Source organism: Tachysurus fulvidraco, chromosome 18, assembly GCF_022655615.1.
Source record: "Tachysurus fulvidraco isolate hzauxx_2018 chromosome 18, HZAU_PFXX_2.0, whole genome shotgun sequence".
NCBI lineage: Eukaryota > Metazoa > Chordata > Actinopteri > Siluriformes > Bagridae > Tachysurus > Tachysurus fulvidraco.
The window spans coordinates 7,078,516-7,101,338 of NC_062535.1; the positions used below are offsets into that span (position 1 = coordinate 7,078,516).

The following is a 22,823-nucleotide window of genomic DNA, read 5'->3' on the forward strand; positions in this document are numbered from 1 at the left end:
TTAGGACTTAAAAATGACAAATGACAAAGGCAACATGATGAGTTGACCAATATATGGAACCTTTATTTAAATGTGGTTTAGTTCCAGTTGATTTTTGTTGCATTTTGCACCTGATGTTCATTTACACCTGAATCACAGGCATGTGCTCGGGTGCCCACCTCTTTTTTCTGAATACACTCTCGGATGAGATCTGCTTCATGACTCCCTCAATCCACTTGAGGTACTTGGACACCTGTGTGTATATGCCATACTTGTCTTTGCGAGCACATCCCTCACCCCAGCTCACCACACCTGTCACAAACCATGTGTTTTTGTATTTGGTGACGTGCGGGCCACCGCTGTCACCCTGACACGCATCCTTTTCCTCCCTGCCGTATCCGGCACAGAACATGCGGGGGCTGATGTTGTACTTGGTGGACTCCTTGCAGACGGAGCGATCTACGTAGGGCACAGAGAGCCTCTGCAGGGTGGTGGACTGTATGCCACCCTCTTGGAGACGACCAAATCCGCTCACCAAGCCCTCATCTTGTTGCATGAGCACATTCTCTGCGAAGTCGTGGTCAGGGATGCATGCAGGGATGATGTACTTGGAGAATTGAATCGGCTTGACGAGCTTGATGAGGGCAATGTCATTGTGGAAGGTATCGGGCTTATAGTTTGCATGCACCAGCACCTGTTCAACTTCATGCACTGCTTCTCGCCCTTCCCAGGACCTGGTGTAAGTTTCACCTGTTAAAAGAAAACATTTCATTTATTAATAAAAGTAAAAACTTGTGAACACTTGGATAGTAGAAGTCTTTAGTATGATTACATTCCATTAAAATGTAGATTTTATACTAAAGCCAGAAATGACAGTAAAAATATTGTTTTGAAAAGTTTTCGCGCTGATGATCGATGAAGTCCGAACCATTCTGAGTTAAAGGTAACAATGAAAACTAAAAGTTCCAACTCGGTCTTAGAGAAAAGCAGCATAATTTCAGCCCCTTCTATACGATGGTATATCAACGGGTCAAATGGCAAGTTCCTTTTTATTTTTACCTAGAATAACTGTGATGGAGCGAGACAGCTTCATGCAGTGCGCTGCAGACAGAATGAAGTATTCATTCAGAATGGTCCCTCCGCAGAAGCCAATCTTGTCCTCGTTTATGAGCAGAGCCTAGAAACAGACGGCCACACAATCTTTGAGACAATTAAATGAAGACAATTAAATAGATGTGCTGAACTACAAAATACAACTAAGACCAGCTTGGAGCATCTGCACTTGTAGTGACTTTCTTGCTCACAGAAGATAATCTCATCAGGATGCTGTACACTCGTACCTAAGAACTGTATATATACTGTAGAAGTGTACAGTTAATCACTCCCTGCTGTCACCCAGAAGAGTTTGGCTTCCCTTTTGAGTCTGGTTTCTCTCAATGGTTCCTCCTCATGCAAGATTTTCCTTGCCAGATGTCTATCTTTAAAACCGTTATACAAAACGTAACGAATTGAACTGAACAGATTAAGGAGAGCCAGAAGAGCTCTTAAAATGCAATCATGCATGTGTCTATATAATTTAAGGCTGATTGATTGTAAAGGGGGACACGGTGGCTTAGCGGTTAGCACGTTCGCCTCACACCTCCAGGGTTGGGGGTTCGATTCCTGCCTCCGCCTTGTGTGTGTGGAGTTTGCATGTTCTCCCCGTGCCTTGGGGGTTTCCTCCGGGTACTCCGGTTTCCTCCCCCGGTCCAAAGACATGCATGGTAGGTTGATTGGCATCTCTGGAAAATTGTCCGTAGTGTGTGAGTGTATGAATGAATGAAAGTGTGTGTGTGTGTGTGTGTGTGCCCTGTGATGGGTTGGCACTCCGTCAAGGGTGTATCCTACGTTGATGCCCATTGACGCCTGAGATAGGCACAGGCTCCCCGTGACCCGAGAAGTTCGGATAAGCGGTAGAACATGAATGAATGAATGAATGATTGTAAAGGTGTGCTCTTTAAAAACATTTGTGTATTTGTCTTCATGAGTTAGCGTGTACCTGCCACGGACATTCTCCAGGAGGACAGTCTTCGCCGTTTACTATCCTTTTTTCTCCATCAGACTCTGGAAGCTCTGGTATCTGCTTGTCAGTGGGACTGGGGTCCATCAGTCCAAACAGACTGTTGGATTTTGCTTGGCTCTGAGTGTCAATTGTGATGGTCATGTTTGCAGAGGTAATCACTGGATTTCCTTTCTTCACACTGGTAAGGTGTGTGTCATTGGCATAATTAGTGACATTTTGTATCGGCTCAAACGTTAAAAGGCTTCGGGTTGCCTTAGGAAACACATAGCCACATTTGAAGGGCTCTGGAATTTAAAAAAAAAAAAAAAACAAGCATTGATTTTGATGTAAACAAGATATAGTGGATAAATTGTGTGTAATTCTTGTCCTTCTCTTACTGTCAGATGTACATGCTTTCCTATCGTCTGCCAGTTTGTAACCGTCGGCACAAGAGCAGAATACCGTCCCTGTCTTCTTTTCCACTGTGCAGAAGTGCTCACAACCACCGTTATTAACTATACACAGCTGTTGTATTGCTGAAATTAAAAATGTAGTTAAAACAAGGCTCTTGTAAAGGCTATGTGTACATATATGTGTATGTAATGATGTTACAGAGTCTTACCGATCTCACAGTTATATCCCTGAAACTGATCAGGGCAGTAACAAGAGTATCGCCCTAGACCATCTTTACACACACCCTTGTTCAGACAAGGCTGAGATATGCACGCGTCTCCATCTGTGAACCGATTTGTAAGAAATAGAATTAGTGTTTTTGTTGTTGTTGTTGTTGTTGTTGTTTTTCCCCCCACAACTATTAAATCTTCATACAGGATACCGATTCCAAGTCTGAATCTCAGTTCCTTACCATGGTAGACATTCCAGAACTCGCTCTAGGGAAAGAAGGAGACTTAGTTACAACACTGTATACGTTTCTTAAAATGTGATGAGGCTAACATTCATTTGAAGGAAATATAGTGAAGGGGAGAGAGACGTGCCGTCTTTTGGTCATCCTCAAAGATCTCTCGGGCTTCCTCGTAACTGCACCGCTCTTCTCTGCACTCGCGCTCCATGTCACCCTTTTTTAGTTCCTCAAATATGGTGTTTGCTCGCCTGTGGCGTGTGAGGACCTGGTTGGCATCCTTGTTGTGGAGGAAAACTATGCACACAGCCACAGCAACAGTAACAGTAACCTTGCATTGTCTATGTTCTCATATTTTATTTAACTTCAGCATATTAATATAACCACTGTGTTGGATTGTTCAGGAAGTATTGGAATGTCAAAGGTCCAAAAGGTTTTTGTAGCTGAAAACATTTGGGATTGAGAGCAAATGATGAATATGAGACGAAGGACAAAATTTCAGTTTTCATTTCCTGATTATTATATCTTCACTTCACTCTGGGTTTCTTCTGTCACAGATGTTGGTTATTAAAAAGGATAAACCATCATGAAGACCAGAGAGCTGTCTATGGGACAGAAGGGAAAATCTATCAAAAGCATTGCAAAAACAATGGGCATAGCCTATAAAACTGTCCTGAGAAAAGACCGGAACCACCGATGTACTGAAAACCAGACACCGAACAAGTCAGCCAAGTTGTACGTAAACAGTGTGAGAACAACAGTTGTACGTAAACAGTGTGAGAACAACAGCCAAAAACATCGACAACAACCTCTACAGACTTTGAGAGCAAAAATATAGAGACCACATTATATAACTGTAGATGCCAGTAATCAATGGACAGATTGGAAATCACTAAGAAATACTGAGATAAACCACAAGTAGTGGCACCAAGATGAACCTCTTCCAAAATAATGGAAAGACCATGAAAGCATGGAGGAAGGAATCATCCAGTTTAATTGGAAGGAACTTTATCATATAGCAAAATAAAAAGCAATCTAACACACACTGCCAATATCGCAGGCAAGGATTATGGAACAGCTATTAAGTGTTACTTCACTACCGTCTGTTCCTATATTTTTGCTCACCCAAATATTGGGTGGTCTGCCACTAAACACTTTTAGTTATACGAAAGCTGATCTATCATCTCATATTCATCTTTTGATCACAAACCCAAATGTTTTCAGTGTACAGAAAAAAACAAAAGAATTGGCCTCGCGTTTCCATTACTTTACAAAAGTGAACATACTGATAAACATTGCAAACTCAACCCTGTCCTTTCAAATGAACAGTGTACTTACCCTCAGGAGTGACACAGTGAGCAATAAGTAGACAAAGAAAGGTCCTGAAGACCCCAAACATGCCGAGGTTTTATGGTAAGACACTTCTCTATAAGAGAGCACTGAATTCTGAAAGACAAGCACAGGAGGTCAGTAACCTGAGTGATAACAGGGAGGGGAGGAAGACAGAGACCGAAAGAAAGAGAACGCTAAACGCAGTACAAAATGATCTTATGTTTGTAAATATGCGTAACTTAATAATGCTATTTAAAATATTTTGTTATTTGCCATTTAACTTTTACATCTAGAGCACTTCTGATGTCAAACCGAACCGATAGCGAGTTTGTCGAGAAAGCGTCAACCCTAATGTTTTCTGGACTGTTTGCTAATATTGACACAGTGTGTCCATAGTTCTCCTGATTTCAGTCAAGCCTGCTTGTTTGAAAGCGAATAATTCTATCGGTACGCATGAGGGAAAAAAATCTTGTTTAATCGGTACTCCGACTCAATGTGTGAGTCATTATTGACGAAAATAAAGGCGCTGAATCGTGTTATTATATAATCTACTTAGTCATGTTATGATGAACAGAACAAACCCACGTTTAGAATGAACTGTACACGATGACAGATGAAAAAAAATAAACAGACAATGAGTCCCACAAAAATTGATTATGAATTTATCTTTATTTCAGAAAATGATATCAGCAACTGATTACATTTACTCTTATCTTCAACAAACTAAGCTCAGGTCTGTATGAACTGCTCGGCAATCGGTGCTGCCTTGATGGAAACCGGTTTGACGACTGGTTTAGCCATGCCACGCTGAATCCAATCCAGGAAGTTGGCAACCTTGGTGTATATGGCATAGTAGCCTGGATGGTCACATCCTTTGCCCCATGACACTATCCCTGTCAGGAAATGAGTGTCCTTGTACTGAGTAATCAGAGGACTGCCGTCATCTCCTCGACAAGACTCCTGGGTGCCCTCAAAGTAACCGGCGCAGAACATGTTATCTGTGATATTAACCCCACTCTTAACAGAGCACTCTGATCTAGGCAGGAATGGGACAGCGAGCTTACGGAGTACAGGGGATATGATTTTTAAGGACTGAGAGCTACGAATGTTGCCTCCTTCGGTGTGCTGGCTCCATCCGCTAACGGTGTGGAAGCGAACGGCATCCAGTTCCATTTTGGCCAGCTCCGGAGTTGGTAAACAGATAGGAACGGTGTAATTTGAAAGTTTCGCTGGTTTGCTGAGCCGCAAAAGAGCCAAGTCACTGTCTGCTGATGCTGGGTCATAGCTCTCGTGGATAATTACTTGTGATACGGAAAACTCTTGTTCTGTGCCGTCCACCATATCGATATTATGGTCCCCTGGAGAAACATAGTTGTAAAACAGATCAATTAAACAATATTGCACAAGCGAGAGTGCTGCATTAGTGAATATTAGCACGGCTGTAATTTGGGTGTGGACATGAGGCTGTAGTGCTATTGCTTTTATACAAGATACCAATATTGAGAAACTTACATTTCATACATAATATAGCACAATATTTTGTTTGTTTGGTCTGTCAGCTAAAATTCCCCAGCAATATTTACCTGCTACAACCTTCATATATTTTACATCTGTCTTATTGACACAGTGACCAGCCGTAAGGATCCAGTTAGTGTCCACTAAAACTCCTCCACAGAGACTCTCTCCATCATATTTCAAAAGGACCTGCATGGTGTGAGACAAAAAGTAACTGTGAATATCACTGATATTTGAGAAGATGCTATGTATTTTTAAAAAAAAGTATTTTACAGGTTTTTCAAATACTCTCAAGAAATTATTTAATATATTCTGCTCTATTTTTTTTTTATTTCTATTCTGTGAGCTACTTGGTCCTGAATCAGATTTATTTTAAAATCAGTGTTTGTTAACATCTTTCCCAAAATTCTGGGAATCAGTGTTTGTTGTATTTTCCCAAGATTCTGCAGTAAACAGCACAAAAATGCCTTCAAACCATCCAGTGTGATCGATTTGTGTATTGGCATTAAATAGGAGTCCTGTCCTTGGAATCAGTTTACTCAGTACAACAGGCTATGGAGTACAGTTTATAATGGCGGTAAAATGCACATATGGTACACGTATTAGTTACCTGCCAAGGGCAGTGGCCTTTCGGGCACTGATTTCCACCCACAGCCTGCAGTAAGCCTGTCTGTGTATTGTGCAGTGGGGCCTTACCACATGGATACTGAACTAAAAACAGAAACAGTATATAATTTTAAACAAGATTTAGTAAAACGATGGTGTGAAGACAAATATTCCAACAAATCCTTTTAAAATGTTTCGAAACTGTAAGAACAAACGACGTAAATAATGGCAGAACATACGGGTCTCCGTCTGCTATGTCCACTTCTCTATGACTAAAGTAAATTCCCACAAACTAAGAGCTGTGTGACTTGAAATAAGAAATATACTGTTAAGTATAAATGGTTTATTTATGTTTAAAGCATTTAGGAGATGCCCTTATCCAGAGCTATACCTATAAAAGCCTTTTGTCATCTCTGTCAAAAAAATAAGACTAAAAATTCCACAGAAAAATGTTTGTTTTCTAGTTAACTAGTTTTATATTATCGCCATTAATTAGGGAATACGACAGATAAAGAAAGTGAGCCGACACAAACCCATAAAATAAAAGAAATAAAGCTAATCTTTTAACAAAAGAAACGATGCAGTATAAACGGAAGACAGGTCGGTCTGCCATAAGCCGTAAACAAATGCTGCAACTGACAAGTGCTAGAACTTTATTATTTATTTATTATTATCGTTGTTATTATTATTTTATTTATTTAGTTTAACAGGGCGTAAAAGTGAGTCCTCATAAATTGCACTTCTGCCATTCTGTACATTCAGGTCCCGTGATTATTTGATTACAATGAGAGATTTTTACACCTTGAGCAATGCAGGACTTCCTGTCTTCTCCAAGATCATAACCTGGGGCACATCTGCACTTTCTCCTGCGACCTGAACCGTCACAGAACTGCTCACAGCCACCATTCATATAAAGACACTTCAGAGTATCCTCAATCGCTGAAAATATGAAATGATGGTATTTTTTTATGCAAATCTTGGTTTATTTGATCATTTTACATTGTTAAAGGTTTGCATATGGATGAATGTGAATGTGAGTACTGGAAAAATAAAATAATAATAATAATAATAATAATAATAATAATGTACAGTTATGTGAATAAAAATTAGGACACCCCATTAAATATTCAGTTCTTTATTAAGAAATAATAATGTTATAAAAAAATTATAAAGTTAATAAATTTGTTTTATCTCATTTTAATTTGTACCTGTAGATGAAACTGATGCACGTAATTGCATATATAAAATAAAATTTTCACTTATTAAATAAAAGGAATCAAATCAAAAATTTGTATTTCAACTGAAGAAAAAGTTAGGACACCCTGTGCCCCAAAACCTACTGTTTCCCCCTTTGGCACATTATTCCAGAACTCTTGGCCTTTGTCTCTGTGTTCTTTCACAAACTTCAGTCTTGCCTTTGTGTTTATCTTAGACAGCAAAGATTAAATTAAAGTGCAGTATCTTTCTGATTGTAGATTCATGCACTTTGACATCAACTGTAGAAAGAGCTTTCTGTAGGTTCTGTGATGATATTTCAGAGTTTTTGGAAACTTCTTTAAGCATCCTACAGTATGGTCTGCTCTTGGGGTGAATTTGCTTGGACATTTTGACCTGGACATGTTGGCTGTTGTTTTAAATCTTCTACACTTGACTAAATGATTTTCTGAGAGTCTAATGGCTGATGACAAATTCTTTTGAGATCTGTTTATATCCCTAACCAGACTCATAAGCATCAACAATCTTCTTTCTGAAAGGCTCAGATAGCTCTTTGGATCTCACCATGGTGAGCCTCCTTCAAAATTCTCTGTAATGTATAGTTAATGTTATCCAATTAAAATACAAACATACGTGGTGGTGTCTTTACTTTTATTCTCAGAAGAAATTATTTTTTATTACAATTTATAGATCATTTAAAAAAGACATTTCTTTGGTTTTATTTGTTTATTTATATCACTCGAATCATCCGATATTGTTAAAATGAAGATCATATGCCCATATGTTTAACTATTAAAAAAAAAGTTCATAGGCTGTCGTGATTTTTTCACATGACTGTAGCTGTAAATATGTTTTACCCAAGATGCATTTTACCTTCTTGACAGTATTTGCCCTCAAAGCCTTCATGGCACTGGCAGATGTAGGAATGTCCCAAATATATGCAGGTCCCATTGTTTTTGCATGGATTTGTCAAGCAGGGCTCACGAGCTGGTGTCAAAACACACACACAGACACACACACATACAAAGTGAAATATGTATTCAAAGACAAGATTTTTATACATTTTTTCTTACATTTTACAATTACGGATGCTTATATCAGCTAAGTATACATATATATATTCCTTATAATAGTGTTTTTTTTAAATCCTTAATAAACTTACCATTATATGATATCCAGAACTGATTCTAAAAAAAGAAAAAAGAAAAAGAGAAGTTATTGCCAGTCATTGTCACAAAAGATTTCTCTTGGTTTTTTTTTTTTGTTTTTTTTTTTTTTAGTGTTTTATGTTTAATATTTTGGAATATTAGGGTTGAAAATGTATTGTGATTGAGGTAATCTTAATTAGTTAGTATGTGAGTTTTTTTAAACAATGACTATGTTTTTTTAACAAATGACTATTTTCTTTAAAACCTAAGCATTTCACATCATTAGCTGTGATAACTGTGATATTTCATGACCTGGCTATATTTTCATTGAAACATTGGAACCATACTCTGAACCTCTCACTTCTCATTACACTAATGTACTTTATGCAATAATGCAGATATTACTATCAAGGAAAAGTCTCTATATTTTCTGCATTAGAAGTGAATAATACAGTCCCTGCTGAAACTATTGAAACACCAAGGCAGATTTATTTGTCTGTGCCTTAAACTAAACTCAGCTGGGTTTGAGTTCAAAATATGGATGAGTTAAGGGTTTCAGCTTTTATTTCATGGTATTTAACTCTAAATGTCTAAATAACTTAAGACACAGAACCTTTTGGATCATTGGGGTATAAGTATAAGTAGCCTACAGATAGTCTTAAAATAAATTAAAGTAAATAACCCTTGATATTTTGCTGCATATCATAAAAAATTCACCAAGCCTGCAACTCATTGTTACTGACTGTTGTTTCTTTCCACCATAGCTCTCACAATGTTTCTGTCATCAGCGGTTGTTTTCCTTGGCCAAGCTGTTCGGTGTCTGTACTGTATCTCAGTACACCGGTGAATTTCTTTTTTCAGGACATTCACTCAGGATAGATTGTTGTATTGGCTTTGTCTAATGATTGTGCAAAAGCCTCTGATTGATTTTCTCTCTTTAATTTTCTCCAGTCTTCGTGTTGGTTTTATCCATTTTAACAACAAATGCAGTCATCACTGCTGAAACAGAAGGCTAAAACCAAGAGTAGATGTTCAGAACATGTTCAAGTGTTTAAACAATCCATGTAACAGGAAACACCTCGGTAACACAAAAAACACTAGTCAGTCACATGCTTCAGTATTTTACTCAAATAAAAATGGAGAGGTCTGATACAAAATGTGCTGTGTTTTATTTCATTTAACAAATCTACATATTAACAGCAGCAAATAAACTATTATTTTGATCTCAAACCCAGAAGTCTACAGCAAAAACAAATTGATATAGAATATGTTGTTATATATATAAAACACATATAATAATATGTTATAGATCTATCTGACATAAAGGAACTTTGACTGTGCATGATGTCCTTATCTTGGTGTTATAAATGCATTTCCGACAGGAGTTTTCCAAGGAATGCCAAAATTAAAATGGCAATGAATTGCGTTGGAAAATACTGAATATGTATACGTGTTTATTTAACCTTTCTAAATATATAGATAATGATTGAGTTGTGAGTTTTCAGTAATTTTTTTTTTAGATTGCAAATAAATGATAGCGGGGTTTTTTATAGGTTATTTAAGATTTTATAAAGATTATATATTATATAAAATAATGAATTTTTTAATAAAAATTATGTCTATTATTTTTCACCCTGAGGATATTTGTTATCCTGTAATAAATGTCCAACATTTTGAGAAAACAAAACACCTATAAACATAAATGGAAAGCAGATTCAAACCAAATCCAAAATTTTCTTTGAAGTTGATTTACTCTTAAATTGATAGTAATATTAATATTGATATTAATATTAATATCAATATTAATATTAACATTATTATTATTGTTATTATTAATAATAATAACAACAACAACAACAATAATAATAATAATAATAACAACAATAATAATAATAATAATAACAATAATAATAAAGGTTATTATTATTGTTATTATTATTAATATTATTATTATTATTATTGTTGTTGTTATTATTGTTATTATTGTTATTATTAATAACAATAATAACAATAATAACAATAACAACAACAACAATAATAATAATAATAATAATAATAATAATAATAATAATAATAATAATAATAATAATAATAATAATAAAGGTTATTATTGATTGAAACATAAAATATTTAGGGTGTACCAACCTTATTATTATTATTATTATTATTATTTATTATTGTTGTTGTTGTCATTTTAAATAAAATGTTTACTTAAATGATATTTGCACTGAGATTTTAATGTAATAAATTATTACATTTTTCTATTGTGTTTTTTATTTTTGTAACCCAGTTTTTGTAACTTTTAATATCTAACATTTATTGTTTATATATCTCTATCTATCTATCTATCTATCTATCTATCTATCTATCTATCTATCTATCTATCTATCTATCTATATAGATGAATAAAAAAACATATATATATATATATATATATATATATATATATATATATATATATATATATATATATATATATATATATATATGAATAAAAACAAACTCCAACTTTGGTTATTTTTTTTGTTTATATATTCAACACCATTTCTGAGGTAAATGTTGGGGCACCAAGGCAACGTGACGTCACTGGCAGCCACGCGATCAAATAGAATTCAAATCATGGGGAAAAAAAAGAAAGAAAAAAAAATTCAAGTCAACGATCATCCCAGTTTGTTTCTCTGGTTGCTAAGCGCTTTAACTGACCGTTTGCACGTCGTCCTCGAACACCTCGCGCGCCTCCTCGTAGTCACAGACCTCCTCGATACACTCGCGCTCCAGGTCTCCCTGCTTCACCTCCTCGAGGTAGCCTGAGTTCGCGCGCCTGAAGCGCCTCAGCACAGAGTTAGCATCGTCTCTCCTCAAGAACACTGACAGAGACAAAAACGTCCATATAAACAAAGAAATAAAATGTCCATGAGAGTTTAGAACGTGTAATAATGTGCTCGGTGATTTACCTGTCCCGGATACAGCGTGATAAAAAAGCAATAACACCAGAAGAGCTTCGTTCTTCATGTTGTTTCCCTCAGAGACTCCACACTGACGGTCATCCAGGGAAAATAAAGTCTCTGCGCTCGATACGAGGGTCAAAAGATCGAGTTTTTTTTGGCTTTGTATGAAGAAATTACTATAAACACACAAGCCTGTGTGACAGGACGAGTTCGAGCAAATATCACGATACCGGGGGATAAAGTCACAATACACTGTATATATATATATATATATATATATATATATATATATATATATATATATATATATATATATATATATATATATATATATATATATATATATATATAGTCAGTACACACTGTATAATATCTTCATGTATATAAACTATGTTATGTATATATTATATTATATTATATTATATTATATTATATTATATTATATTATATTATATTATATTATATTATATTATATACAAACAATGTGTGTGTGTATATATATATATATATATATATATATATATATATATATATACACACACACACACACACACACACACACACACATAACACATTGTTTGTATATATATACTGTACATATACTGTATATATATACTGTACATATACTGTATATATATACTGTACATTATTATATACAAGTAACACAAGTAACAGACACACTCACACACACACACGTGTGTGTGTGTGTGTGTGTGTGTGTGTGTGTGTGTGTGTGTGTGTGTGTGTGTGTGTGTGTGTGTGTAAGGCACCACTGTACTGCACTAATCAGACCGATTACTATCATGACCTGTACGTAATAATGTGTATATATATATATATATATATATATATATATATATATATATATATATAGGTCTATAGTACATTATTACGTACAGGTCACTATATTAAACTGCAGTAGTGGTGCCTTATACCATACACACACATTACATACAGGTCACGGATTCACCCACTGTGTAAATCAGTTATTACTAATTACACACTACAATGTTAAATTAACAGTGTTTCTCTAAGCATTGGAAAAATTTGAACATTTAAAATTCATTTAGAGTTGATTTAAACACATAGGTGTTTATTTAACCCTATAAGACTGAATTAAACATTGTTACGAAACATATGTATGATAATATAGAAAATATGAATCACCTACAAACGTACCTGTCTGATGCAGTCAGTGGAACAAACTCTACGGTATTGAGGAGTAATGTTTTGATATGGTTCACTGTGAGCAAATCAGAAATATATGTTTGTTCTCATCCAGTATGCAGAACATTCTAAGAAACCCTCCCCTGAACATTAGTCACTGACAAATGAAAAGAATCTGAAAAACTGATAACGTTTTCTGGACATCAGCAATATACCATCAACTTCACAAGACGCATCCACATACTCAAAAGAATTGGCACTTTGGTTAAATTACCTCTCGTTTATTTCTGAATATTTCAAGCTTACAGACAGAGCAGATATGAAAAAAAAAACCTGAATCATATATTATACAAAAATAAAGATCAAGTACAATTGCTGCAAGTTGGAATAAGATGAAAATTATTGTGTAATTCATTTTACTGTGAGTGACCTACTTTGCACATCTGTTTAACTCCTCTCTGTCAAGTTTACTGTAAACAATAATAAATCAAGGCCACGTGACATGAGCTGTGTCAGGCACCAGGCAGCACTAGATAGTGTAAGAATTCATGTTTTCTTGGTGCACCTTGCTTATAATCCATGTTGGCAAGCTACCATGTGAAATAAATCTAAGATTAGTGAATTAATTATAATAAAAACACACAGTCGGCTGGACAATCTTTCCCACTGACACACTTTTAGTTGTTGACTTGAGCTGCTGTGCGTTTCTGGATCCACCCCAGGTAATTGGACACACGTGTATAAATGCCGTATTGACCTGGGCGAGCACATCCTTTGCCCCAGCTCACAATGCCCAGGAGAAACGTGGTATTCCCGTAAGAGGTGACAAGTGGTCCACCGCTGTCCCCTTTACACGAGTCCTCTTTTCCCTCGAAGTAGCCAGCACAGAACATGTTCAAAGATAGCGAGATGTTGCTTTCCCTACGACAGTCCGCTGTGTGTATACGGGGCACCTGGAGCCTCCGGAGAAATCGTGATGTTGGACCTTCCTCTGCACGTCGTCCCCATCCACTAACGGTGTGTAAGCGGACTCTCCACAGCTCTCGTTCTGACATTATTTTGCGAGGGAGGCACACAGGTACTGCGTACATACCGTAGACGATGGGATGACGGAGACGGAGGAGAGCGATGTCATTATCTGCTGTTGCTGAGACGTAATTGGGGTGCATAATCATCTCCTCCACTTCTATAGTTTGTTCTGAACCTTCATTCACATCAATGTCATGCTCACCTAGATAACAAAAAATGTCAACTGCCGTTTTGATAACAGATACAAATACATGCTTTCATGTACAAAACTCACCTGCAACTATCTTGAGAAACTTGACCGCAAACTTTTCTAAACAATGAGAGGCTGTGATGATCCATGTAGGCTTATAGATCACTCCACCACAGAACCCCTTTTCACCATACTTTAGCAAGACCTGATAAAGACACTTGTTTCAATATCAGTCTCAATGTTTTATGGTCCCTATCAATGGCTTGGTATTCCACTGAGGTGGCCATATTCCTGGAACAAGCTCCAGATTCCTCATGCCCATAACATTATACGTTGCTTAAAATGAACGAATGAATGAACGATCACAATATATGGTTATACATGCTTTTACTTCTAGCAAAAAAAACAAACAGCATTGATAGGGTTTAATAGAGGGGTGACAATAAGAAAAAATCCCAATATAAATAATATAAATTGGCTTAGTAAGGTGTTGCAAATGCTACTAAGCATAGATTCTATACATTTCAAAATCCGTACTAGACGTTTTAACATTCTTCCTAAATATTTGCTTTCAATCAAACATGTAGGTCCATTTACATTTACTATCAAACCATTCTGTGACTCTTCATATCCTGTCAACGACTATCAACAAGATAGAAATGTTTCATCAGAACATTACAGTGATCAGTGAGAATAATTTTAGATTGATTTGTACTCTTTCGTCTAAGAGGACGTTGGCTCCTTACCATGTCATCAGAATACATGATGCTGATAACACTACCAATACCGCTACCACTAACACTATACTGTATACCAGATCCAATTAAAACAAATATGTTAGCTTACTTGACCAAGGGGTTGAGGTAAAAATAGTGCACAGCATTCACTGAAGAAATGTAATAGAATAGTATAATAGATAATTTACGCTGACTGTTACTTCTCTACATATACACAAAAATCTTCAGGAGATTACATGTAGTGACTCTCTGCCACAGATTCATATTCATTTTAATACTTTAGCTTGCAAGTAAAGTGTGTTGTCTCATAGAATAAATCCCAAGTCACATACTAGAGCATTCTAGTTGAAAATGATTTAATTTCTACTTGCTCAGTTTTAATATTTCCTATCGTGTGTCTATTAACTCCTTCTACTTTCACAGATAGACTTTATGTGAATGGAAAACAACATATGTACCTCATAGCCAATGGTCTGCATACTGTGCACTTGTCTGGAAGCATCCACAGGTTTTGCTTTAACTTGTCACTTACGTATCTCTATATACAGTACATACAGTACATGAATATATTTTGCATGAAAACTTTATCCTACCTGCCATGGACAGTGTCCTTTAGGACATTCAGTCCCTCCTACTATTCGAGCTCTTCGGTCATGTAAATGTTTTTTAGTGACGTGCTCATTGAGAAGTGGTACTTTACCACAAGGAAATGTCTCTGAAGAAAAGAAATGTAATTTCATTTCATTTCAATTTCATTTCAATTGTTAAGCAAAAACTTGCACATTTTAGTTTTCTTACCGTGTGTCAGACAGCTTTGTCCATCTGTCCCAAGGAAGTACCCATCTGCACAGGAACAGTTGCGTCCCGTCAGTTCGTCCTCACAAAAATGTTCACATCCGCCATTCTTATCGAGGCAAGAGTCAGGAATATTTTTAATTACTGGAGGAAAAATTCAGAAAAAAATCCAAGAGCTTAATGGGTAATAAACAGTATCTAATTTCAACTCATTGGTTTAGCTTCAAATGCATCACCATAAATTGAAATGAATACAGGCCTAGAACAATAAAACTAAACTTACTTGTTAAAAAAAAAACTTAAACTTGTAGAATATAGAAAAAATAGGTTAGTGTGAAATATTTAGCCAAATTCCTATTAACATTTATTTGTCTCACAACAGGCTTGCAACTATATTTTTTTTAAAGAAAACATATAAAAGTTGGATAGGTTGACAATCCTACCATGCTCACAGTTACGCCCATGAAAACCTGCTGGACACAGACATGCATAGGAGTCTTTCATCTGTGTGCAGGTTGCATTGTTATTGCATGGGGATGTCAGACAGTAGTTTTTAACTGTAAAAAAAACACAAATAATAATAATAAAAAAAACACCAAATGAAAAAAATGCACTAATATTAAAGTAATAAGATACTTGTTACTGAACATCTTACCATTGTAGTTGTTCCAGAATTCATTCTGTGGTGACAGAAATAAATTGTAAATTCCAGTTGCATGTGCATTTACCATGAATGTTCAGCATGTACAACCCGATTACTGTGTGAAAGCAACATTTTGTTCAAAAGATTTTGGTTTCAATTATTTAATGTTTTAATTGTATATGATTTAAATAACTAAAATAGCAGGAAATTTCACCGGGTTAGAAAAATAAAAAAACTGCTACGTGCTTTAAAGTAATTTCATGTGTGGGTTTATATCCTGAGACATCTCCAGTTAGACCCTGTGATACTAAGGAGATCTGAAGTCCATGATCCTTACACCAATACAACATTTATCTGACTGTATATTACAATCACACCCCCAGTGTCACCCAGATGAGGATGGGTTCCCCCTTGAGTCCGGTTCCTCTCAAGGTTTCTTCCTTTACCAATTTAAGAAAGTTTTTCCTTGCCACTGCTGCCTGAGTCATCTCAGACTTGCTCATAGGGGAATAAATACATACACATTGTGAACTATATATATCTAATAATAATCTAGAATTTTTATTCTGTTCATTCTTATTTCTTTTATTATTCGTTATTCCCTTTATCATTAATTATGTTTACCTTCTGCTCTGTGTTTATGTTCTGTAAAGCTGCTTGTAGACAATGTCTATTGTAAAAAGCGCTATACAAATAAACTTGAATTGAATTGAATTGAATTTATAATACTGACTGTTGCTTCGGTGTGTTCAAACACCTCTCTGGCCTCCTCATAAGAGCATTTCTCCTCTATGCACTCTCTCTCCAGGTCGCCCATCTTCAGCTCCTCAAACCAACCAGAGTTTGCCCGCTTCGCTCGACTGAGGACTCCATGAGCCACTTTCCTCCTTATAAACACTACAAGGAAAAAAAAAACATTTACGTACACGTGCATATAAAAATCACTATAATTGTACTGACCTACATGAACTTATAGATAAAAGAAAGGTCTCACTTAGCTCAGAGAAACTTGTCTAATCTGTCGAGATTCAGTCAAATTATTTTACCTGAAGCAGGATGGCAGCTACATAAGCTCATTACCAAAGAGAGTAGAAATAAGAGCCGCATGTTGGATAATGGCTGAAGTTCTGTAAGACTTTTCGTTCCAAAAGTTGAAGAGTCCAAAGTCTGGAGACTGTCCACACGAATGCATAAAAGCCTGCCTCCAATAGTAAAACTTTGAAGCTGAAGTGCAGAATTGATCAAGCGAACAACAACTTAAACACCAAAGTCCATCGAATCTAATAATAGCATTTATTTTATTAGAGGTTATACAAATTGAATTTTACAGTAAATTGTATGGTTCATAATATATGTAGAAATACATATGGGATTTTGTATAGTTAAGCTAAGTACCAGCACATGCAACCAAACACCAAGTAATCTGTTATTAAGTTGCAATAAGATTGTATTTAAGAAAAATAAAATTAAGATTGTAGTGTAATAGTTTTAAATGAAACATTCCCATTTTATTCTGTAGCCACTGTGTTCTCGATCCATTCTACAAATACTGCTACACGGGTGTAGATCCCGTACACGTCTGAGCGGGCACAGCCTTTTCCCCAGCTCACTATGCCGCTCAGAAACCATGTGCTTTTGTAGTTGGTGACCAGAGGCCCACCGCTGTCCCCTTGACAGGCGTCACGTCCTCCTTCCTTATAGCCGGCACAGAGCATGTTCTCGGTCAGGCTCAGACCCGAGTGAGCTCGGCACTTCTCGAGTGGCACCTGGGGCACTTCTAGCCGCTGGAGCAAGTTGGCCAGCTGTCCATGCTGAGAAAGCCGGCCCCATCCGCTCACGACGGAGTTGCGCACCGTCCCCAGCGTACGAGCAAACGTGCGTTCTGCTGAAGGAAGGCATACAGGCATGACATAGGGGCCTAGTGATATGTTCCTGCGCAGATGTAAAAGTGCAATGTCTGCATCGTTGGATGTGTGGTTGTACAGAGGATGGATTACTATTTTGGACACCCTTCTAGTCTGCTCTGTGCCCTCGTTTACAGTAATGATGTGTTCACCTGAAGGGAATGCCAAGTAAAGGAAATAACAGCAAAAGAAAGTCAGTCTCTGATATATAGTCTAAAAAAAGGAAAGTACATTTTATGGGATATCGGTTAATTTCCGTTCTTACCTACTGTCACTGCGAGTTGGGATGGGATTGTTTGCCAGACACAGTGAGCTGCTGTAAGGATCCACTCACTGTTTAGAATAACTCCTCCACATTTATACACACTCCCAAACTTAAGTAATGCCTTATGAGATCAGAGAAGAGCAGAAAATGACCATAATTAAGGTATGAATTCGAAAGTCCTTATTCTAAAGATGCTTCTTGATATAATGCATCAAAATATGTATCCAGCTGGTTTTTTTTTTGTCTACCTGCCAAGGACACTGTCCTTTAGGACACACTTGTCCTTTAACAATCCTAGGGCCTACAGAATTCACCACCGGTTTACCGCAAGGAAAAGGTACTAAAGGAAAACAAATTCAAGCCAGTTATTTTTAATAGTGTCACTGAAGGAAATTCTGATTTTAAAGGAAGTATATTTTACCTGGAGGCATGGGGTCAGAATGTATATAGAACTTCATATACATCATATACTCTTTATGAAGAGGATGCCAAAACCCACCTTGTGACACACAGCTTCTGTTGTCGGCCGCCAGGCTGTAGCCAGTAGCGCATTGACAGCGAGGGACTAAATCTGCACCCTCTGTACAGAAGTGCTCACATCCTCCATTCTTATAGAGACAGTTATAATAATTCTGCGGATCTGTTTCTGTTGAGTCACCAGTGATACAGTTAAGACTTTTGCTGTAAAGTATGTGGCCTTCAGTACAGCTCTTCTATGTAGTTGCTTGTATTACCTTTGTCGCAATTCCGTCCCTGGAATTTATTTGGACATATACAGATATAATTGTTGTCCTGACTGACACAAGTGGAGCCATTTGCACATGGGTCAGACTGGCATTGATCCACTTCTGCAGAAATAATCACAGACGATCGAAATCAAACCAATCAAAAACACAAGTAGATTTCATTTTGTTTCATTTACTGGTATGTATATGATACCTGTATACATCTTCCAGAACACATGCTGAAAACAGACAAATGAATAAAAAACACAGCAAGTTCATTTCATAGTTCCACTGGTCTTAATGCTACACATGACCTCTTAAATTCTTAAGCATGGTCTGACTAGCTGACAGCTGTGATAACACAGGATTGAGCTGGTCAAGCTGTGAGCTGGTCAAGCCAAGCTACATATTTCCGCATGGTTGCTTTTATAAGCTTAGCCCACCAATTGATCAGGCACAGAAAAAATCTCCTTGGCCTCTTCATATGAGCATTTCTCCTCTATACACTCCCTCTCCAGATTTCCTAGTTTCATCTCCTCCAGGAACGAGTTAGCACGTGGATAGCGGTACAGAAGCATCTGGTTAGCTTCAGGCCTATTTAGGAACACTGGAGGAAAAAAAAATTAATTCAGTTCATTGCAGTGAAAAATATTTTCAAAATGAAGTTGATCATTTTTAAGAGTGGTTTTGTCCAGACATGAGGAAAAAAACTATTCTACAAAAGTTTGTTCCTGTCTTAGTTACATGATAAATCAACAGCACCATCAAATTGTCCTCATGAAAGTAGATGGATTTGTTGCATTTCACTGATTTGATTGGGTATTTGTGTTTCACAAATATGGAAAATAGTTTTTAAAAAATTGTTTATATATTTTAATCATCAAGAGACAAAAATGTGATTCGAGCAGATCCTAAGCAATTATTTAAAAAAAAAATAATACATTTATCATAAACTTTTAAATATCTTTACATTTACTGTTTGATTGTAACATGTCCCGAAGCGGCAAGGCCAATTCTTATTTGGGTTTCGGTTCGATTTTATTTGTATAGCGCATTTAACAATGGACATTGTCCTAAAGCAGCTTTACAGAAATATCAAAATATAGAATAAAATTAATGTTAAAAATTAAATTTAGGTTTCAGATCAAACAATGAATACGAGATGATTGATCGGTATTTCAGTTTCCATTTCCTGACATTTATATCTAGATGTGTTAAACAGATTAGAATAAGGCAACTCTTCATTGAATCCACCCAGATCCAAAAATAATGGTACATGTAAATGCCAGGTTTTGCTTACTGCTCAGGTTTGTCCTGTTAGATTGACTGGTTAAAGAAATTAGTAAATTTGAATGTCTATGGTTGGTTTGAGATCTGAGTTTCACCTGTGAAGACATTTCCATGTGTTTTTAAAAAAATGATATAAAATTGTGGGCAGAAATATAGATTCCAAACCTTAAGATACAAACCACTCATCGGCAGTACAGATTAAGAAGGACAGATTGGAAATCACAAAGAAATTCAGAAGCTCTACCCAAGTGAAGAGCAAAGTGTGGAAAAAGAAAGGACCTCATCATGGAGAAAAACAGTTACCCAAAACACGCTGCCCAACTCAACAAATTACTTGACCATAGGAGAAAGATGGAATGTGTTCGATCTCCAGACCTGAATTCAACTAGATAGATAGATAGTTTATTTATCCCTGTGGTAAATTCACAACTCTGAGCAGTATTCACCTCCTGAAGAGAAAAACGAAGGGAGAAACCCAACAAAACAAACAAACAAACAAAAAGAAGCTGCAGATAAATATCATGAATGAAGAATTTAAAATGTGCAGATATAATAAAAAAAGAGATGAGCAAATATTAATAAAAGTCTTATGTACTTTAATGTATTTTAATCTGTTGTGATACTTTTGTTCCCCACCTAAATATCGGGTGGTCTGCCATGTTCTAAGTTATTTAACATAGTAGTATGTAAATATCAGTAAATCAATGCTGAAAATCTGTCATCTCATATGAATCTTTAGATCCCATTATGACTTCAGTGTATAGCAACAAGCAAAAGAATTGGCTTTGAAATTTCAGTATTTTTGGAGGGCACTGAAAGTAAAGGATTGTAAGTGAGAGACAACACCGATAGCATGCCTATGACTATAACTTGTGTACTCTTCCTACCTTTGTCTGGAGAAATAACAACCTGACAAGCAGCACCTTACCTGATGGAACTCCAAAGCAAGCTTGAATACACAACCATGAGATAAAGAGAAAGAGATTCATTCTGCTTAAACTCGACTCCATTTTAGGTCTAACAGTTTTGTTCAAAGTCCAGCCGGAAAACAGTGTTCAAACAATTCGGATAACCACAGAAATAAATTTTAACTCTAGGATAAAAAAAAAAAAAATCCTTTCCACACAGCAGCAGGTGGTGCTGTTATTAAACCCAATGTGTTGTGGTTGTTAACACTGTAAAACCTTGATCACTTGTATTTCAGGTACAGTATAATATAAGGATAACCTTTAATACTGAGTGATACTTTAGAGATATTTTCTCTAAAATATTAATTATTGTGCACAATGAGATTCATCCGTATTTTTGAATGGCTCTACTTAAATATATTCAGATGTCAAGACATGTCAAGTCAGGTTTTTTTTTTTTTAATTTCATTTCAACCATATACAATTGTTGTAGTAGCCTATGAGACAATATTCCTCCAGGACCCTGGTGCTACATAAATGCTTAAAGCTACATAAAACAACAAGGAACTAGGGATTAGAACAATTGCACAAGTTTACATAAAGTGCATGTGTGTAAAGACAGTGTAAAAACTAGAGACATACTAAAACAAACAGTACAGTACAGAGTGTACAATATACTGTCCTAAGTATATAGCGCCTCCTAGTGTCAGGGTGTCTTTACAGGAACACCGACACAAACAAAAACGGCAAAACATTCATTCATTTTCTACCGCTTATCCGAACTACCTCGGGTCACGGGGAGCCTGCAGGAGTCATCGGGCATCAAGGCAGGATACACCCTGGACGAAGTGCCAACCCATCACAGGGCACACACACACTCTCATATTCACTCACGCAATCACACACTACGGACAATTTTAAATAGATGCCAATCAACTCACCATGCAAACTCCACACACACAAGGCGGAGGCGGGAATCGAACCCCTAACCTGGAGGTGTGAGGCGAACATGCTAACCAATTTCCCGCAGGCCACCATCTGTTTAATCTCCTACACTGTGGACAATTATAAGGTAGTGCCTTAAGCGCAAGGACCACTCGTCTGCAGGACGATTTCTTCCAAACTGCCATCAGGATAATAAACAATTTCTGCTACTTTTATTTAAAACTCCCACTTGTCTGTCTCACATTCTGTCTGTTACCTGTAGTCACTTCTGTTTTGGTCAGGACATAAGCAGAGTATGTGAAATATTTGTAGTGTACCATTTGGATTCTTGATATCATTATGTGTCTGCTACTTAACACCGACAGAAACAGTGCTCAAAATTGTATTATTTGTCAGTAAACACTATTTGTTCTTCTACTAATGTTGTAGTATTTGGTAAACTCCCCTTTTGCACCATTTTCACTAGAGCTGGCAAGTTTGTATAGTGATCTAAGCCGATTACATCAAATCCACAAACTTTCTGTCTGAACTCAACCTTGAAGGATCTCACTTTTTACAAGCAATAAGCACATGTGCACAGTG

The 22,823-nt window shown here is 36.5% G+C and overlaps 4 protein-coding genes across 9 annotated transcripts; all 4 read right to left on the minus strand.

Annotated features, from left to right (window-relative positions):
* Nucleotides 1-38: 38 nt before the first annotated feature.
* On the minus strand, nucleotides 39-12,849 carry f10 (coagulation factor X). 6 transcript variants are annotated; one of them, XM_027156529.2, is made up of 9 exons: nucleotides 12,823-12,841; nucleotides 4,218-4,325; nucleotides 3,016-3,176; nucleotides 2,886-2,910; nucleotides 2,643-2,756; nucleotides 2,419-2,556; nucleotides 2,018-2,325; nucleotides 1,039-1,156; nucleotides 39-729 (listed from the first exon to the last, which is right to left on the minus strand). In XM_027156529.2, exons 2-9 carry the CDS (start codon nucleotides 4,276-4,278, stop codon nucleotides 122-124), a joined length of 1,533 nt encoding a protein of 510 aa, XP_027012330.1. In that variant the 5' UTR covers nucleotides 4,279-4,325; nucleotides 12,823-12,841; the 3' UTR covers nucleotides 39-121. The 6 variants fall into 6 exon arrangements, with proteins under 6 accessions (XP_027012330.1, XP_027012331.1, XP_047658903.1 ...); XM_027156530.2 differs by lacking the exon at nucleotides 12,823-12,841 and adding an exon at nucleotides 4,499-4,539; XM_047802947.1 differs by having other exon boundaries at nucleotides 2,643-2,910; nucleotides 12,823-12,849.
* On the minus strand, nucleotides 4,862-11,779 carry f7i (coagulation factor VIIi). The gene is made up of 8 exons (XM_027156531.2): nucleotides 11,650-11,779; nucleotides 11,399-11,562; nucleotides 8,710-8,734; nucleotides 8,421-8,534; nucleotides 7,134-7,271; nucleotides 6,337-6,437; nucleotides 5,795-5,915; nucleotides 4,862-5,569 (listed from the first exon to the last, which is right to left on the minus strand). The coding sequence occupies exons 1-8, from the start codon at nucleotides 11,705-11,707 to the stop codon at nucleotides 4,941-4,943; spliced, it is 1,350 nt and encodes a 449-aa protein (XP_027012332.1). The 5' UTR covers nucleotides 11,708-11,779; the 3' UTR covers nucleotides 4,862-4,940.
* A 226-nt stretch (nucleotides 12,850-13,075) lies between the features above and the next one.
* Nucleotides 13,076-17,412, minus strand: f7 (coagulation factor VII). Its single transcript, XM_027156437.2, has 8 exons — nucleotides 17,251-17,412; nucleotides 16,938-17,101; nucleotides 16,217-16,241; nucleotides 16,005-16,118; nucleotides 15,565-15,705; nucleotides 15,360-15,481; nucleotides 14,114-14,234; nucleotides 13,076-14,041 (listed from the first exon to the last, which is right to left on the minus strand). The coding sequence occupies exons 1-8, from the start codon at nucleotides 17,309-17,311 to the stop codon at nucleotides 13,488-13,490; spliced, it is 1,302 nt and encodes a 433-aa protein (XP_027012238.2). The 5' UTR covers nucleotides 17,312-17,412; the 3' UTR covers nucleotides 13,076-13,487.
* A 68-nt stretch (nucleotides 17,413-17,480) lies between these two features.
* f7l (coagulation factor VII, like) lies at nucleotides 17,481-21,474 on the minus strand. The gene is made up of 8 exons (XM_047802949.1): nucleotides 21,317-21,474; nucleotides 19,542-19,705; nucleotides 19,313-19,337; nucleotides 19,108-19,221; nucleotides 18,873-19,019; nucleotides 18,622-18,713; nucleotides 18,374-18,494; nucleotides 17,481-18,260 (listed from the first exon to the last, which is right to left on the minus strand). Exons 1-8 carry the CDS (start codon nucleotides 21,396-21,398, stop codon nucleotides 17,713-17,715), a joined length of 1,293 nt encoding a protein of 430 aa, XP_047658905.1. The 5' UTR covers nucleotides 21,399-21,474; the 3' UTR covers nucleotides 17,481-17,712.
* Nucleotides 21,475-22,823: the final 1,349 nt, after the last annotated feature.